Raw genomic sequence first — 20,187 nt, 5'->3', positions numbered from 1 at the left:
TTTATAAAAGCAATAAGCCACTCGAGACCGTGCATTACTGCTCTGATTTTAGCACGGGGAAAGAAGTTTTGGGCACTCCGCTTCGCGTCGTGCCAAAAACGTCATCCCCGTGCTAAAATCACAGTAATGCACGGCCTCTCGTGGCTTATTGCTTTATTGTAATATGGTGGCATTAGCGTGAGATCAGGCGAAACATTGAAACCCTGACAGATTAAGTGAATAACAATTATCCTGTTACTATGACATCTGTCAGTCTGGGATAAATGAACAGTCTGTTCTTTAAGTTGATGTGTTGAAAGCAAGAAAAAAATAGGCAAAAAAAAAATAGGCTTTCACAGAAAGAGGGAGATCTACTCATTATTATGCAGGTGGTTTTATTGTTGTGGCTGGCAGATGCATAGCCGCTTTAACCTTTTCATTATATTATTGGTAAATGATGCTCTCCTCAGGTACGGGGGATGAAGCGCAAGTTGATAGGTTTAGAAGGAATTAGAAGCGTTCTGGTTTTGGGCAGGATAGTCTGGGCTCCATCCAGAGGGAGGACCTCATACTGCTGCAATATCTGAGAAAGAAGAGGTGAGGAAAGTTTAGGAGGAGGAACCATCAAACAAAGATGAAACAAAGGAACAAAGGAAAGCATAAGCTAGTACACTAGTTGTACTTTGTTGCATTATGAAACTGTTGCTCTTTCTGAGTAGCCTTTGGTAAAAAGACTAAAATTACAGACAAAAGCTGGTCTTTTAAAGTTTTTAGATTTCATCACCTGTTACAAAATGACCCTTTGTTTAGTTCATAAGACTGAGAAACGATGTTTATATTTGTCGGGCCACTGAGTGCTGTTATAAAAGCAGCCTAGAGCAGAAGTGTCCCTGAAAAAGATATCAGGCACGTTGGGAGAATGAATGTTTTTTTCTGATTTCAGAGGAAAATGTGCATGTTTAATTTGTCAGGAAAAAGTTGCAATAACAGTGTAATAATCTTAGTTTATTCAAAAGTGTCAAAAATAAATGATTAAATTTATTCGGTTCATAAAAAAGATTATAGTAATCAAGTAGGCCTGTTATTTTTATTTGTTTTATTACACAGAGTCTGTGGCCTGTCATTGCATATTTTTTCTAGATCTGGTCTTTAGGGCAGATTTTCTAGTTCTGGCCTTTATTTAGATCTAGCCATTAGGGTTGCCACCTGTCCAATGATGGCATAGTTACCTTTAAAAAGTAACTTAGTTACTTTATTGATTACTTTATTTTTAAAAGTAACTTAGTTACTTTATTGATTACTTGATTTTAAAAGTAACTAAATTACATTACAAGTTACTTTATTAGTTACATTCAGCAGCTGCCGTAATGCAACTGGAGCTGCGTAGGCGATTGAAGCGGAATAAGAAACAAGAAAGACGCGGAAAACGGAGTCCTCTGTTCACAAGTGTAAGTAAGATAAATAAAATACAATTTTTAAAGACAAATAAATAACAAAAAGACGATAAATATCCAAAATTTTGGCGAGTGGGGTTGTAATGAGTCTGTAACTATGGTGATATTACGTCATCACGTCCCCACGTGTAGTACGTAGCGGTGTTGTGTGCATACTGCATACTTCTGTACTGAAAGTATGTACTTCTTTACCGGTCGAGTAGTGCATACTTCCTCCAATCTAGTGCATACTCTGTAAGTATGCGATTCCGGACGCAGCTCGGGACTTAATTGTCGCATAGGCCAGACGTCACTCTCCGAGACGCAAAAATAGTAACTTGGATAAGTTACTTTAATCTGATTACTGGATTGGAAATAGTAACTCGTTAGATAACTTGTTACCACTGATGTCAGTAACGCGTTACTCTAATCTGACCACATTTTTCAGTAACGAGTAATCTAACGAGTTACTATTTCCAATCCAGTAATCAGATTAAAGTTACTTGTCAAAGTTACTGTGCGGTACTATTTTTGTCATTTTCCTTAGTAAAAAGATATATTTTTGCTTTCTTTTTGCGTCTCGGGGAGTGATGTCTGTCCTATGCGACAACTAAGTCACGGGCTGTGTCCAGAATCACATACTTACAGAGTACGTACTAGACTGGAGGAAGTATGCACTACTCAGACGTGGGGACGTGATGACGTAATATCACCATAGTTACAGACTCATTACAAATCCCACTCGCCAAAATTTTGGATATTTATCGTCTTTTTGTTATTTATTTGTCTTTAAAAAATTTATTTTATTTATCTTACTTACACTTGTGAACAGAGGACTCCGTTTTCCGCGTCTTTCTTGTTTCTTATTCCGCTTCAATCGCCTACGCAGCTCCAGTTGCATTATGGGATACATTAGCGGACCGCATTATATAACTAATAAAGTAACTTGTAATCTAACTTAGTTACTTTTAAAATCAAGTAATCCATGAAGTAACTAAGTTACTTTTTAAAGGAGTAATCAGTAATCAGATTACTTTTTCAAGGTAACTATGCCATCACTGCTTGTTACTGAAAAATGTGGTCAGATTAGAGTAACGCGTTACTGACATCAGTGCACCTGTCCCAGTTTTCCTGGGATTGTCCTTCTTTTCATTAGTCAGTCCTGAAAACTTTATGTCTAAATGTCTCGGTTTTCAATGGGCTACAGTTTCAGTTACATCCTGTTGTTGCTTTCCACGTTTCTTTTTTTTTTTCATCAGGCAGTCAGTCCCGAGGGTCCATGTGAAGCAAGGAGTTCACTAATAGCTAATTGCACTGTAAAACACGCTAGTACACCAGAGCTGACATTTCGAACCCATCAGTTTGAAATTTAGCTCTGCCATCCGGCAGGCTGAGCACCTACTCGAGCAATGATTGGCTGTTGTTCAAGGGGGGTGTCGGACAGGACCTCATAACTAATGCAATTACAACCTTTGCTGGCTGATTGATGGCGCCTGCACAGAGACGAGGGATAATGCGTTGATCAGGGTGTGGCTCTCCGTACACAAAGCTGATCCGCATATATGAATTCGCCTTGTGCAGGTGAAAAGATGCAGTTGGCTACTGCGCACGTGTCGGAGCGGGCGTGTGTCAGTCTCGGTTTCCTCAACCAGGATGGAGATCACATTCTCAGCTTTCCTCAACCAGGGTGAAGATTAACATCAGTAGAGAGGAAGCATAATGCAATTTGGTAATTGGACATGACTATATTGGAAGGAAAATTGGGAAAAATAAATAAATAAATAATAATAATAATGACAATGAAAAATTTAAGTACATCAAGACGTCCAGTGGCTAAACTAAGAGAGAGGCTTTAGTTGAGAATGTGTTGGCACCATTTAGTCAAAAGAGATTAGACACAGAGTTGCAGAAAGTGCAGTACACTGCAGTATGTTCTGATGTGTCCAATTCTGGCCACACAAAACTGTTTCCATATATGACAAGTGTCCAGGTTTTTTTCTCAGACATAGGTGGCAACCCAAGTAGCCACTGAGTCTCTATTTGATGATGTTTGTGCACCTAAGTGGTTGTAAGAATGGCGATGGACTTTATCACTCCTCCTCTACAATTGTTTCGGTAGTTAATGTTTTACCGACTCAACAAATAAGAGTGCCTCACTTTTGCACACCACTGGTCAAAATTCTAAATCCACTGCAGAAAAACCCACATTTTAATTAGCAATTTATGTTTAGCTTCTGAATTGAACACATTGGGGAAACAATACAAATGAAAATGTGGCATGCTGAAGTTTTTAATGATTTTTAATACTGAGAATTAATATTATTTTTTATCATGTGAAATTCAGCAAAAAATGTTTGTTCCCTGTAAAAATGTGTTAACAGAGAAATCAACCCACGGTGGAAGAATCTCAAAGGCCTTAGACACGAGTGAGGTGTGTGCCTTCCTTACCCCAGACACTCCAGGGCTGGTGACACAGCCAAGATTTTAACCAGAGACTCGAGCGTCAGGGATGGTGGTATTATACCGCTGTTACCTGAGCACCAACCCAAACATTAAATTCGGCCAAGGGTGTACAAACATTTCCATAATTCAGTATATCGGGTCTGGTTTATGTGCACAGTGATGGAAAAGCTTTGCATTTAAAGGGTCTATATTTTTATTACACTTTATCTGATGCTAGACTGAACAAAATGAATTAATCATGCACAGGACAATAGATAATTAGAAGCATAACAGTAACTATAAAACTCACCCTGGACAAAGCAAAGTACATCTCCAGTTCAGCTACCCTCTTTCCCAAACAGGCACGCACTCCCACCCCAAATGGGATGGAGCTGTACGGGTGGTGCTGGGAGTACGAGTGCGCCCCCCTCAGCCAGCGCTCCGGAATAAACCGCTCAGCATCAGGAAACTCCTTCTCATCATGACTTGCAGCATAATGACACAGATGGAACTGAGTCTGAGGAGAAATATAGTAGTGGAGTGTATGAGCAGTTTGACAGGTCAATGAAATGTACACACTGTTATATTGGACTTACCTCTTTTGGGAACCAGTAACCACCCACAACAACCTCGTTCTCAACAGTGAGACGCCCATTACCGGGTACGACTGGATACAATCTGCATACAGACATGTGCTATACAGTTAATACACAACAGGACCAAAAGCAAGTCAAGCCAAGTCAACTTTATTTATATAGCGCTTTTTACAATAGACATTGTCTCAAAGCAACTTAACAAAATCCAGGACCAACAGATACAAAAACCCCTGTTGAGCAAGCACAGGTCTGCCCAGGGAAGAGACTTTTCAGTTAAAGATTTAATCAATATAAGTGCATAATTTTGGAATAATATCCTATATGGTAAATCACCAATATACTTGTCAGATGCGTTTATCTGTGGTCAACAGCTGGTGTTTTCCAACTTGGGTTTATAAGAACCAGATGTTAGGGGACTCTAAATTGTGGTAAGGGGGGCCCAGTGACAAGATGGAATTAGCTCGAATAAAAGAAAGGCGCCTTGTATGTCTGTACACAAAATTTATGTAAGTAAAGGGAGGCCCACCAAAGCCCACCCTCAGAAACTGGAAGAATAAGGACCAGAGTCAATGCAAGTCAGTCATTACCCAGGATGGCTTGGTTTATTGTGTGTTCACTGTAATATGCAATAAATCCTTATTTTTTCTGCTACCTCTGGTGGTGGTTTGATTTCTTTATTTAAATTATGTTGCAAGTTGAGTTTTTGACACCACACCAACCTTCAGCGTAGTGCCAGTATTGTTAATGTGGTGTATTTCCATTAAAACCAATAAGAGTGTTTACTGTTATTGTGACAGACTCCTTAGGGAGCTTTAAAAGCCAAGCTGAGCTTGGATGAGACATTGGTACACTATGCCAGATTCTAAATACACCACTGAACAAGCCTTACAGAGCATCAGGCTCTGATGAAACAACCTTTCTGAAAATAAAAGAAGCATTCAGAGCTCACACTTTAGAGCTACACAAAGGCCTAGTCTGAACCACAGTCTGGTATCATCTTTTGTTGTCTCAAACTTCTTTTAATTGGTTATTAATATATGCTAATTCTCAATATAATGTCTGCAGCACATTCCAGAAGGTTGGGACACGAAAAGTGTAAAACTGAGAAGTTTGTGTAATATTATTGGTAGTAATGTTAACAACTGAAATGATTCTTTTCCTTTTGATCCAGAAAACACAACACAAAGTTTAAAAGCCAGCGTCTGTCATGGTACAGGGGTGTGTTGGTGCCAATGGCATGAGTAACTTGCACATCTCAGAAGGCACTATTACTTTTAAGGGGTAAATACACATTTTAAAGCAAAATATACTGTCATCTAGATGGCGTCTTTTCTCAGGGATGCCCAGGCTTGTCTCAGAAAGACAAAGCCAAGTCACATTTTTGTAACAGCTATGTCATACAGGTGGCTAGGCTGGTACATGTACAGTCCAGACTTGTCTCATATCAAAAACAAGTAGATAATTAGGAAAATATGCAACAACAGAGATCCAGTCTGTTCAGCAGCTCAAGTGATACATGAGACACATCATTCGAGCAAGAAAAAAAAAAGTCCACTTTCACAACTACAACACAGTATAAATGTGTAACATGGTGGCAAATATGCCTCTTAAAAAAAACAATACAGTTTGACATTTTTCCACTGTTGACATTTTCCCACTATTTACTGGAATAATGTTTGTACTGACTCATTTATAGCTAGAGCCAATTCAGGAAAAGCCAAAACAGAAAGACACCACTTTGACCAAGCTCCTTTTTTAGTCACCTTTTCCATATTGGGAAAGCTCACATTTCACTGCAGTTGAATTGATGCCGGTAAGTTGTTTTCTCTAGTGGTTGCTAAAAGATGAACCCGTTGCCTTTTATGTGAAACTAAGAGTTGAAAAAGTTGCCCCCTCACAATAAAGTACACAACATATGCTTTCTGTACACATGTTGTATGTGTTCATTTAAAGCATGACCCTGTATGGCCTGGGAGGCTAGATATAAATGAAAAAAAACACCACCACCAACCTGTTGAAACATTTTTACTGGCTTGATCTAAAGAAACATGTAACTAAATTTGGCAAGCCAGGTGATGTTTGCCAACAGGTAGGGAAACCTAATCAAGTTATTCCTGTATATCTGTTACATCCACCCTTATACTTGGGAAATCATTTGAGAAGGTTCTGGTAACCAGTTTTTACTAACCATAATGCTTGCTACTTTTCATGAAGATGATCCTCTTGGAAAAGCACTGCAGTGGTAAATGTTTTAAGCTAATATTTATTTTTCTATTTTTGGTCTGTCCAAAACAATTCAAACACCCTGTGGTAGTCACTTCATGTCAATTTTCATGAAGATTTTTTTCTCAGGTCATGAAAACTTTAAAAAATGAAGCGTGTCTGTTCCAGTGTGGGCGTTAAAACATTTTAACCAGACCTTTTACCGATTGTGTAGAAGTTCAAGATTTAGTCCTACACAGCTTGCCTTTGGTCACTTTGTGTGTGGTCACTTAAAAAAAGGGTTTTAACTAAGGAGAAAGGACCTCAATTAAATACTTTAGATAACATCAGCTAATTTTGAGAATCTGTTCACGGAAAAATCATTTAAAAAGCTATTTCAACCAAATAACAAAGTTCTTGTTTAGTTATCTCTGCTTGGTCCCTTGTGGTCTGCAAAATGTTCTGGGTATTATATGATTCAAAGAAAGATTAGTAGTACAGACTAGGGATGTAACCATGCACCACAAGACAGTTAAAAATAGATTCACATGTGTAACGATTCAAATCGGTTTACATGTCTAATGAATCAATATTCACTTTAAACAGCAGAGGGCACTGGTGCTATTCACCTCGCCTGGTTGCCGTCACTACAGGGTTGCCAGGTTTGGAATTTTCCAGCCAGATTTATTTATGTGAGGATACTTTCTTTATTTTTATTATTCATTTAGTTATTTAATGTGGGATTTGTTTTAAAATTTCATTTAATTTTTTTACACAAAAAGGGAAATGTGCAGCATTGTTTTGCATAGTTTGTACCTACCTTGAAAATAAAAGGATATTCATTATTTCGATAAATAAAAGATAAGCACAAATACAGTATTTTATTTTATGTTTTTAAAGAAAAATAATAAAAGGAAACTTTGTTATAATTTGTCTTCAATTTCATTTTGTTTAAAAAATCGTATTGTGAACCCAGCATCGTGAATCGTATTGCATCGTGGGTAGAGTGTATCGTTACATCCCTAGTACAGACTATGCAATACACCTGATCAAAATCAAAAAAGTCATGTACGTCACATCAGTACGCTGAAACTTTGACATGAAAATAATAAATGAAGACAGTCCTGCCACCGTTTTCGCCAGTGATGCCTATTTACCAAATTAAAAAATGTCTTATTTAACTCCCCTTTATCGCCCATCTATCAGAACCACAACAAGCAGATGCAGTATGTATAATATGGCATCATCTTGGTAACATGTTTCACAAATAAAATTAAAAAAATCAGGAGATTGTTTACTGCTTTATTTGCTTTGTACCTGAGTGTTTCCTTAATGACAGCTTTCAGGTAAGGCATTCTGCTTAGATCATCTGTGGTGGGCAGCTGCCTGTCCGGACACACAGATGTCACCTCCTGATAGAGACGATTTTGTACCTTTGGATCTCGAGCAAGGTGATACAATGTCCATGACATGGTGTTGGACGTCTAAGAATGAGAGACAGAATTGTGAGATAGAATTGCATATCTAGTGTGTTATTCTTTCTCTGAAATGCGTGTGTTTTTAAAGCTGCGCCACCTGAGTGGAGAAAGAATCTTGTAAAATGCACTTGTTATAACAGGATTAAGTACGTTTGAACATCTGTTAAACAGAAACCTTCCAGCAACAAGAAGTAGCACAATATAGTGATGGTGTGATCGTCCCTTTAGTGTAACCTTACATTTCACCTGCTTTATCCTACTCTGCTGAACCTGGCTGTTAGCACTGTGGCTATCCTACTCTGCTGAACCTGGCTGTTCAAAATTCTTCTATTCACTCACAAAGCCCTCCATAATCAGGCCCCCTCCTACCTCACTGATCTGCTCCATCATCCTTCCCGTTGCCTTCGCTCTTCTGACGCTAATCTACTGTCCATACCCACTAGGTCTAAGTACCGGACCTGGGTTGACAGGGTCTTTTCTATAGCTGCTCCCTAAACACATACGAGACTGTCCTGATATGTCCACTTTTAAGTCACTTCTCAAAACCCACCTGTTTAGAGCTGCATTTAACTTGTAACAATGTAGTTGTTTTTATTTATACATTTTCTATTCTTTTTGATATGTTTTAGTGTATGTTTTACTGCTGTTTGTTTTTCTACTCTCCCCCACTTCTATCTATACCTCTCATATTCTTGCTTATATGTTTTAATGAAATGTCTTAATGCTGTTTTTTCTTCTTCCTCCTAGTATGTTTTAATTATTGTCTTGATGCTGATTAATGTGGTGTGTGAATTTTGTACTACGATTTGTACGGTTTGTGTTGTTTTTATGATTATTTGCTTTTGAAATCTGTAATTTTTGAAAAACAAGGTCCATGAAATGAAGCACATTTCCCCGAGAATTTAGTAGGGCCCTAATAATAGTGAATATTTTAACACAACACAGTAATGTAAAAGGGGCAGACCATACTGCAGAAAAAGCCAATACAAGTTTGGACAAATTGAAAAATGCAACCGAACTAAGCCCTTGTCAGAAGTGAACAGGTGGATCAACAGAACATTAAAAAGCCTGCTATAGAACTAAAAAAACACCAACTTACCGTGTCGACTCCACCCAACAACAGCTCTGTGATGGTGATGTACAACTCAGCCAGTGTGAGCTTGCCACTGGAGAGTAGGTAGGTGAGGTACATGCCCTCAAACTTCTCACCCTGATGTACTTTCTCTTTCATTTTCATTACCTTCCTGTCTATTAAAGTTTGTGCTAGATGAAAACACACAGATGAAGATGTTACATTTAAGAATTGAATTTTAGTCACACATATTACAAAATCTTTTTTCATTAAGTTGAAATAAAAAATGAACTATATTTCAGCACTGACCAAGATATAGCTGTGTACTAAAACTGTAAAATTTACATCTCTATCACTGTTCAGAGCATATTTTCAACCCCCCATCCAGCATACCTACATCGTAGAGATCATCCCAGGCCTGGATGAACTGCTTCCAATAGGGAAAAATGTTCCGAGTCCAACGAGGGAGGAACAGGATGATCTCGGATAGAGTTAGCATGTTATTGGCTGCATTGATGAAGCGCAGCGTGTCTGTAGGAATCTCCTCCTGTAGACAGCCCAAACGTGTTTCAAACAGGATAGAGGAAATACCTGCAGACCCAGAATTAGTGTTGACTTGATTAGTAGAGGTTTACCATTTTTTTATGTGATTTTTGTTTCCATATATATATATATATATATATATATATATATATATATATATATATATATATATATATATATATATACAGGGGTTGGACAAAATAACTGAAACACCTGGTTTTAGACCACAGTAATTTATTAGTATGGTGTAGGGCCTCCTTTTGCGGCCAATACAGCGTCAATTTGTCTTGGAAATGACATATACAAGTCCTGCACAGTGGTCAGAGGGATTTTAAGCCATTCTTCTTGCAGGATAGTGGCCAGGTCACTACGTGATGCTGGTGGAGGAAAACGTTTCCTGACTCGCTTCTCCAAAACACCTCAAAGTGGCTCAATAATATTTAGATCTGGTGGTGTGCAGGCCATGGGAGATGTTCAACTTCACTTTCATGTTCATCAAACCAATCTTTCACCAGTCTCGCTGTGTGTATTGGTGCATTGTCATCCTGATACACGGCACCGCCTTCAGGATACAATGTTTGAACCATTGGATGCACATGGTCCTCCAGAATGGTTCGGTAGTCCTTGGCAGTGACACGCCCATCTAGCACAAGTATTGGGCCAAGGGAATGCCATGATATGGCAGCCCAAACCATCACTGATCCACCCCCATGCTTAACTCTGGGCATGCAACAGTCTGGGTGGTACGCTTCTTTGGGGCTTCTCCACACCGTAACTCTCCCGGATGTGGGGAAAACAGTAAAGGTGGACTCATCAGAGAACAATACATGTTTCACATTGTCCACAGCCCAAGATTTGCACTCCTTGCACCATTGAAACCGACGTTTGGCATTGGCACGAGTGACCAAAGGTTTGGCTATAGCAGCCCGGCCGTGTATATTGACACTGTGGAGCTCCCGACGGACAGTTCTGGTGGAAACAGGAGAGTTGAGGTGCACATTTAATTCTGCCGTGATTTGGGCAGCCGTGGTTTTATGTTTTTTGGATACAATCCGGGTTAGCACCCGAACATCCCTTTCAGGCAGCTTCCTCTTGCGTCCACAGTTAATCCTGTTGGATGTGGTTTGCTGACATTACCCTGGATACCGTGGCTCTTGATACATCACAAAGACTTGCTGTCTTGGTCACAGATGCGCCAGCAAGACATGCACCAACAATTTGTCCTCTTTTGAACTCTGGTATGTCACCCATAATGTTGTGTGCATTGCAATATTTTGAGCAAAACTGTGCTCTTACCCTGCTAATTGAACCTTCACACTCTGCTCTTACTGGTGCAATGTGCAATTAATGAAGATTGGCCACCAGACTGGTCCAATTTAGCCATGAAACCTCCCACACTAAAATGACAGGTGTTTCAGTTATTTTGTCCAACCCCTATATATATATATATATATATATATATATATATATATATATATATATATATGCACTGTATATATACAGTGTATCACAAAAGTGAGTACACCCCTCACATTTCTGCAAATATTTCATTATATCTTTTCATGGGACAACACTATAGACATGAAACTTGGATATAACTTAGAGTAGTCAGTGTACAACTTGTATAGCAGTGTAGATTTACTGTCTTCTGAAAATAACTCAACACACAGCCATTAATGTCTAAATAGCTGGCAACATAAGTGAGTACACCCCACAGTGAACATGTCCAAATTGTGCCCAAATGTGTCGTTGTCCCTCCCTGGTGTCATGTGTCAGGGTCCCAGGTGTAAATGGGGAGCAGGGCTGTTAAATCTGGTGTTTTGGGTACAATTCTCTCATACTGGCCACTGGATATTCAACATGGCACCTCATGGCAAAGAACTCTCTGAGGATGTGAGAAATAGAATTGTTGCTCTCCACAAAGATGGCCTGGGCTATAAGAAGATTGCTAACACCCTGAAACTGAGCTACAGCATGGTGGCCAAGGTCATACAGCGGTTTTCCAGGACAGGTTCCACTCGGAACAGGCTTCGCCAGAGTCGACCAAAGAAGTTGAGTCCACGTGTTCGACGTCATATCCAGAGGTTGGTTTTAAAAAATAGACACATGAGTGCTGCCAGCATTGCTGCAGAGGTTGAAGACGTGGGAGGTCAGCCTGTCAGTGCTCAGACCATACACCGCACACTGCATCAACTCGGTCTGCATGGTCGTCATCCCAGAAGGAAGCTGACGCACAAGAAAGCCAGCAAACAGTTTGCTGAAAACAAGCAGTCCAAGAACATGGATTACTGGAATGCCCTGTGGTCTGACGAGACCAAGATAAACTTGTTTGGCTCAGATGGTGTCCAGCATGTGTGGCGGCGCCCTGGTGAGAAGTACCAAGACAACTGTATCTTGCCTACAGTCAAGCATGGTGGTGGTAGCATCATGGTCTTGGGCTGCATGAGTGTTGCTGGCACTGGGGAGCTGCAGTTCATTGAGGGAAACATGAATTCCAACATGTACTGTGACATTCTGAAACAGAGCATGATCCCCTCCCTTTGAAAACTGGGCCTCATGGCAGTTTTCCAACAGGATAATGACCCCAAACACAACCTCCAAGATGACAACTGCCTTGCTGAGGAAGCTGAAGGTAATGGTGATGGACTAAACCCAATTGAACACCTGTGGCGCATCCTCAAGTGGAAGGTGGAGGAGTTCAAGGTGTCTAACATCCACCAGCTCCATGATGTCATCATGGAAGAGTGGAAGAGAATTCCAGTAGCAACCTGTGCAGCTCTGGTGAATTCCATGCCCAGGAGGGTTAAGGCAGTGCTGGATAATAATGGTGGTCACACAAAATATTGACACTTTGGGCACAATTTGGACATGTTCACTGTGGGGTGTACTCACTTATGTTGCCAGCTATTTATAAGACAGTAAATCTACACTGCTATACAAGCTGTACACTGACTACTCTAAGTTATATCCAAGTTTTATTTCTATAGTGTTGTCCCATGAAAAGATATAATACAATATTTGCAGAAATGTGAGGGGTGTACTCACTTTTGTGATACACTGTATGTATATATATATATATATATATATATATATATATATATATATACATACAGTACAGGCCAAAAGTTTGGACACACCAGTCAAATCAAAAGTTTGGACACACCTTCTCTTCAATGTTTTTTCTTGATTATTTTTATTTTCTTAATTAATTTATAGATTAATACTGAAGACATCCAAACTATGAAGAATTATGTAGTGAACCAAAAAGTGTTAAACAAACCAGAATATGTTTTATATTTTACCAACTCTACCTCTGCACAACCCAACTGATGGTCTCAAACACATTAAAAAAGCAACAAATTCCATTCACTCTAGACAAGGCGCAAACATTCATTGAAAACCATTCCAGGTGGATACCTAATAAAGCTGGTTGAGAAAATTTCAAAGAGTGTGCAAATCTGTCATTAAAGCAAAAGATGGCTACTTTGAAGAATCTAAAATATAAAACATATTCTGGTTTGTTTAACACTTTTTTGTTTACTACATAATTCCATATGTGTTCCTTCATAGTTTGGATGTCTTTAGTATTAATCTACAATGTAGAAAATTTTAAAAAATTAAGAAAAACCACAGGAATGAGAAGGTGTGTCCAAACTTTTGGCCTGTACTGTATATATATATGTATATATATGGAGTTTTTAAATACCATGTTCACTCACTGTCCACTCTATTAGACACTCCTACCTAGTTGGTCCACCTTGTAGATGTAAAGTCAGAGACGATCGCTCATCTACTGCTGCTGTTTGAGTTGGTCATCACTGGTGAAAGTGAGGTGTTTAAAAACTCCAGCAGCGCTGCTGTGTCTTATCCACTCATACCAGCACAACACACACTAACACACCACCACCATGTCAGTGTCACTGCAGTGCTGAGAATGATCAAAAAGTGCTGAGAAAGCATGCGGAGAAACTGATGGACTACAGTCAGTATTTGTAGAACTACAAAGTGCTTCTATATGGTAAGTGGAGCTGATAAAATGGACAGTGAGTGTAGAAACGAGGATGTGGTTTTAATGTTATGGCTGATCAGTATGTGTGTGTGTATATATATATATTCCCACATGGTTTCTACTGTGATACCCACAATCTAAGAGGTTAAGGAGTAAACCTGACCTTCAAAGCCAAACTTGTAGAGCTCAGAGGTGATGTCAAACACAGTTCTGTGGTCCTCGCTGCGCAGACGCAGTCGCTCAATTCTCTTTAGCAGGTCAGACACCACGGCATGAATAACAGGCGTGTATGCTGCTGCTTCCTGCAGTTTCAGCATCTTCGGGTTCAGAGCACTACGCATACGGTACCAGGGCTCACCCATGCTGTGAGAGACAAAATGTAAGTTCGGACCATCTACACACCCCATTTTTAGAAACATTTAGACGTTTTCACTGATTATTATATGTTGTAAATATAAACAAATTTAGAATTTGACACCTGCAACACACTCTTTATATATTACATTTATAATTTATAATTATTCAGATGACTAATTCAAATAAAGTCTGGCTCATCTTGGCATACTCCTAATACGAACAATACCACCCACATTCCAACAGCTTCTAATTCACATCAGACCTGTTTTTGGTGGTTCTTAAAAATCTGATCAAATTTCCTTCCAGAATAAAGTGACAGTTTGGGTTTTTTTACTGTACCTAAACTACTGGCATCAATACTGAGTCCCCTTTTGTGTAGGTATAACATCCTCCATTCATCAAGGAAGGCTTTCCTTACGATTTTGGAGGTCATGCGCTGGTGTTGGATGAAAAAGTCTGGCCTGACTCATTGCTGACATTCCAATTCATCCCAAAAGTTTTTAATATAATTGAGGTCAAGGCTCTGTGCAGGCCACTGTAATTTCTCCATATACTTATTACCTTTCAGTAATGGGTGTGGCTAATTACTAGGGGTTTTTATTCTTTTGATCATACAGTGCATGTAGTGCCGATATAGACTTACTTGACATGGAGCCCATAAGCCTGGCCTCTCATGTCTCTGTACTCCTTCCAGTGTGGAAGTGCAGTGCGCACTGGGTAACGTCCCTCTTGGCGGATGACCTGGGAAATAAGCTCTGGTGTTGCCACATTCACAATGTTGAATGGCCCGAACCGTGAGCGCCAGATTGGTCCGTACAGACCCTTGTGCTCCACCTGCAATAAATGTGGCCATTACCACTTTCAAATACCTTATGGTGGACGAACACAACGCATCCTTTATCGTGAGTTATTTTGTTTAAAAGCACTTACACTCTATCAAAAATACAGAGACAGTAGATGAGCAATGTCAGTTCTGCCTAACGTCAAAAAGTCAATAAGGTGGCAGAAGGTGCTGCTTTAGATACATACTTTCATTCCAGAAAAGTTAAAGCAAGCATATTAAATACAAAAAAAGAGAAAGCAGTGATTTGTAAATCCACTTTGACCTTCGTTTAATGTTTAGTCTTTTCTAAAATTGATGAATGTATAATTTAAAAGTTGGGACCATGGAACTATGTAAAATGTATAAAAACATTTATAGAGGTGATGTAATTTTTGGCTATAAAAGGACTATCCAAAATTGTCTGGCAACTTTGTAAACAAGTCAGAATAAATACTCTAAAAGCCTTTTGGTCCCCCAGGCCGCATAAAATGTGCTATTAGAACATGATCCTAAAATGGTTATGGGTTATTAAGATGAAATTCTTTTTGTTAAATGTGAGATAAGCCTTTATATTCCTCCTGTTTTGCAGTGGTTTTGCAACTTACCATTCAGCCTAATCTCTTTCTGGAATTATAAAATGAGGCACTTTCATCATGTTGGTCTGGGGTCCTTGGTGACTGACTGGAGGAATATTATGATGGGCCTATCACTTAAAAGATTCAGTTCTGTTCTGTTTCTTTCATTTCATTCCCAGAATATTTGAAATAGCTTATTAATTATTTGCAGAATTATACACAGATCAGCCATCTCCTTGTTTCTACACTCACTGTCCATTTTATCAGCTCCACTTACCATATAGAAGCACTTTGTAGTTCTACAATTACTGACTGTAGTCAATTTGTTTCTCTGCATGCTTTGAAAAATTAATGTCTTTGAAAAACAGCATGGACAAAATTACTGGTACCCTTAACTTCTTATTCTGTAGCACTTCTTTGGTGGCAATAACAGCAATTAGGGCTGGCACCAATCCAATACTCTGTATCGGTATCGGTCTGATATTGGCCCAAATCACTGGATCAGGTATCGGAAGGAAAAAAAAAAAACGTGTAATCCGATCCGATACTGTTGCTTAATGTAAATAACACTTAATGTAAATAAGGCCATTCAGAAATTAAAACATACTGATCTACTTAAAATGTTAGCATTTTAAAAAATCATCTACTACTGCCACAACTAAAAACACTGTTTTACGGCGTGACGTTCAAAGTGTCTACAGTTGGAAGATGTGGATGTCAATCAAACGTAATGGACCAATTAGAATTGACGCAGAGTTTGGTTGAGATTTTCTGTTAAAGTTTTGTCAACGGTAATGGAAACAGTGTAGTTTGTTTTATTTCATAACAGTAATGGATTAAATTTCGTTGATGTGAGAGATCTCCAAGCCGAGACAAGATAGGTACATTTGTTGATTTTGTATTATTTAATTGTTTAATTTTTATTGTTTATAATTAATATTTCTATTATTTATTTTATAATTTTTTCGCTGCCTCTTCAAGGTTTCGACTTGAGAGTTGACAGATCTAGAATTTTATATTGAAATAATTTATTTGTTTAATACAGATAAAGTTACACTTTAAATTTTATTTTAAATGTTTGTACGGTGCTGTTAAACAAGCCAAAATTCTGCTAAATGTTCTGTGTGTAAAGTTAAAATAAAAACAGCAGTTTTGTATAAGTGTGATGTTGTAGGTTCTGTATTTATTCCTTTAGAATATTTGTTTCACAGTCTGAGCATTGTTATTTAGATAGCTTGTTTAACCATGCTGCATTGAGACATAGTTGTTTGAGAGGAGAAATGACGGTATCGGATTGGTATTGGTATCGGCAGATACTTCATTTGCAGTATCGGTATCGGACGTAAAACAGTGGTATTGAGCCAGCCCTAACAGCAATCAAGTGTTTTCTGTCATTCTGAATAAGATTTCTGCATTTTTGCTGGTAGTTTGATCCACTCTTAAAAACACACTTTCTGTTTACAAGTTCGAGGTGTGTCTTCCAACATCAAGTTTCAGCTCTTACCACAATCCTTCAGGAACAGAGGTAACCTAGTGGTTAAAGCTTTGTACAATCAATCAAAAGGCTGTGGGTTCGGCTCTCCCATGCAGCCACTGTTGGGCCATTGAACAAAACCTTTAACCCTCTGTAATGCTCAGAATGCATAACCACTAGAGGTAGAAGGTGCTTTACAATTGAAATGGTATGATAAATTAAAACCTGTCTGTACTTTTGAGCATTCATGATCCCAGCAATTTGGACAATATTGTCAACACCACTGACACAAATGCAGCCCAAACCAGGACAGACCCTCCACCAAGTTTCACTGAAGGCCGCAATCACTCATTTTTCCATCTCTCTCCAACTCTTCTATTGGACCCAAAATGTTAAGACTTGGATTTGTCACTCCATAATACTCATTTTCACTGATCATTCCAGTTCTTGTGAGCTTTAGTATAGCTTATCCTTTTCACCCTGTTCCCCTTCACCCTGTTTTTTTGCCTCCTACCCTTCCAAAAAGACCATTCCTTATAAAGCTTCTTCAGACTGTAGAAATGTTAACTTGGCATTCCGTTAAAGCTGCCAGATGCTGAGCCTGGTCCTTGATGCACTTCTTCTGGTCTTTTAAAGAAGAAACTCTGAGAATCTTCTCATCAGATTTTGAATGTTTTCTCGGCCTCCCAGTCCTTTTTTGTCTTTGATCTCTCCTAATTTTGCAGATTTCTTTACAGTAGCTTGAATACAACAAATCAGATACCGTCCCACCCATTGTGGGAACTTTTTTTATCTTATTAATTTTACTGCTTGGTTTTAACTATTTTATTATCGATTATACTATATTTTAGTTCACTTTAATATTTTAGAAAGGACTGGACCCCTGACCTGATTTAAGTCATTGTTTTAAGAGGAATGATGTGTGACTTGCCTACCTGTTTCTACTCTCTGCTGTAAACCAAATAAACCTATGGGTACAAATTAACTTGAACCTGTATAAGGCAGGGTTTGAAGGGGGCTGTTAAACTAGCCCACCACCACTGAGATCAAGGTTCAAACCTGAGCAGTGTCACAGGTTGGGCGGGCATCTTGACAGACATGATTGGCTGTGTATGAGCGAGAATGGACGAACCCATGCTATTTACTGGCGGCTCGTCTAGGATATTCGTGCCTTACACCAAGGGTTTTCCAGTGGAACTAGACCTGCCGCGACCTTGACCTTGATAATACAGTTCATGAACATGGAATTAATTAGAAAAAGTCTCAAAGTAATAAAAAGTTGATGACATTATGACTTTTACCTCAGTTTTAACTTTCTATATCAATATATTGAGTTTTTGTTTGAATAATTTGGTCTTTATGTTAAAAAGTTTAACTTTCTATCTCTCAGAAATGTACTTTTACATCAACATAGGTCAAAATAGAGATAGAAATGTGTTTAGTGCAACAACCTAACACCTCATAATCACTGCAACCAGACAGACAGTAGTAATACTAGCAGTATGTGAGCTCAGTTGGAGTTTCTTACCTGCATTGCATGACTTTTATCCGCATACCCTTTCACAAAGAGCCAGTAAGCAGTGGTGGACAGGCTGGGTCCAGGTAAATCATCAATGGTTTTAAGTTTCCCCGGTAAAGCTGAGACAGACTGAAGATTCAGGTCACTGCTCTGTGATTTCAGATGCCGCGTTATAACCTCCTGAAGTCTGGCGACTTTTCGACCACCGTTCACTGATCTTGAAATTGTACAGGCTGCCATCTGGACCCCACACACACCGACCCCACTACTGCTGCACTACACTGTTTACTATGTTTTCCACAGAGAGAATTGATTTCTACACTGTCTGAATCATTAGACTCTGGTCTTAAACGACTAAGAACTTTTCCACACGATAAGCAAACTAGTAAGTAGAAGCCTGATTAGCTGTTGCTTTATCCTTAACTGACGGTAAAAGTGTCATGCTGAGATATCTCAACCTCCCCACTCCACTCAGCTCCACTCCACCCACCCTCACTGCTGCACTCGTCAAGAATCACACCCACTTCACTCCAGTCTGTGAATCTAAGTAATAAGTTAAATATTCCAATAAACAGCGATTAAACTGGTGTTCGTTATGTGGCTGATTTTATGCACATGCTATTATTATTATTATTATTATTATTATTATTATTATTATTATTATTATTATTATTATTAATAATAATAATAATAATAATAATAATAATAATAATAATAATAATAATATTAATCAGTAGTAGTGGTATAGATTAGTAATGCAGCATATTTTCTTGTAAGCAAAATAACATAATATAGTTATATTATTATCAAAATGCAAATGCTTACAGGCTACTTTAGTACTGTACTGCTTAAGGAGTATCACAGCCCCCATGGTCATTTTAAACCCTTGACCCATTAATGTACCCATCTGATTGGTAGGTGAGTCCACCCTCCTCTCCCGCATGGTCAAGATTTCACTTAAAAATAAAAAAAAGTGTCAACTTGTCACTGACAGGAGAAGTGTGAGGTGCCAAGAGAATTAAGAGAGAAGGATTTATTTACAGATGATGAGTGCATGGAAGACAAGTGACTCAACTGACTCAAGTGACCCAAGTAAACTGGATCACATTACTGAGTAACCCGAGTCCATAAAATGAACCAAATTTACCACCACTATATATACTTCACTGTTTGAGTAGCGCAGTGGGCAGCGCGCATCGCGCACGTTCTTCTGCCCTAGGTTCGAATCCAGCTTAGGGCGAAACTAGAGTAACACAAGCAGGGCTGGCGCTATGGGGGCGCTGGGGTGGGCTTTGCCCCAACCCTCCCCCAATTTTCTTACTGCCCCCCTAAGCAACGCAGTCCAGAACTGGGCTGCATGTCGGTGTTAAGATGGATTATGTAAAAATGTTGTTTTCACTATTGAGAAAAAATGTTACATGATGTTTATGCATGTTGTTTTACCTAAAATATGGTTCTGATTTATCATTAAAGAATGAAAATAATATATGTTAAACAGCCTAAATAAAACATTTTGATAATGTTCCTATGATGGTGTAAGACCCGTTATACTGTTTACAGGTGCGACCCTACTCACACTACTTATACCCACTTCAGGGTGTTGGCCGAAGCCTTAGTCGTTACCTCATATGGCAATTTCCAGAACATTTTATCTCTGGGCAGATTTTAAAAGCTAACTCAAATTG

At 38.9% G+C, this 20,187-nt stretch overlaps 1 protein-coding gene across 1 annotated transcript; it reads right to left on the bottom strand.

Annotated features, from left to right (window-relative positions):
- Positions 1–370: 370 nt before the first annotated feature.
- On the bottom strand, positions 371–18,742 carry LOC134317294 (sterol 26-hydroxylase, mitochondrial). The gene is made up of 9 exons (XM_062998111.1): positions 18,512–18,742; positions 14,755–14,945; positions 13,918–14,117; positions 9,596–9,793; positions 9,230–9,393; positions 7,970–8,136; positions 4,451–4,532; positions 4,165–4,371; positions 371–562 (listed from the first exon to the last, which is right to left on the bottom strand). Exons 1-9 carry the CDS (start codon positions 18,740–18,742, stop codon positions 446–448), a joined length of 1,557 nt encoding a protein of 518 aa, XP_062854181.1. The 3' UTR covers positions 371–445.
- Between the last annotated feature and the right edge of the window lie 1,445 nt (positions 18,743–20,187).

Source organism: Trichomycterus rosablanca, chromosome 6 (assembly GCF_030014385.1).
Source record: "Trichomycterus rosablanca isolate fTriRos1 chromosome 6, fTriRos1.hap1, whole genome shotgun sequence".
Classification (NCBI taxonomy): domain Eukaryota; kingdom Metazoa; phylum Chordata; class Actinopteri; order Siluriformes; family Trichomycteridae; genus Trichomycterus; species Trichomycterus rosablanca.
The sequence above is the reverse complement of the archived record's forward strand: the minus strand, read 5'-3'. Positions and strand labels throughout refer to the sequence as shown.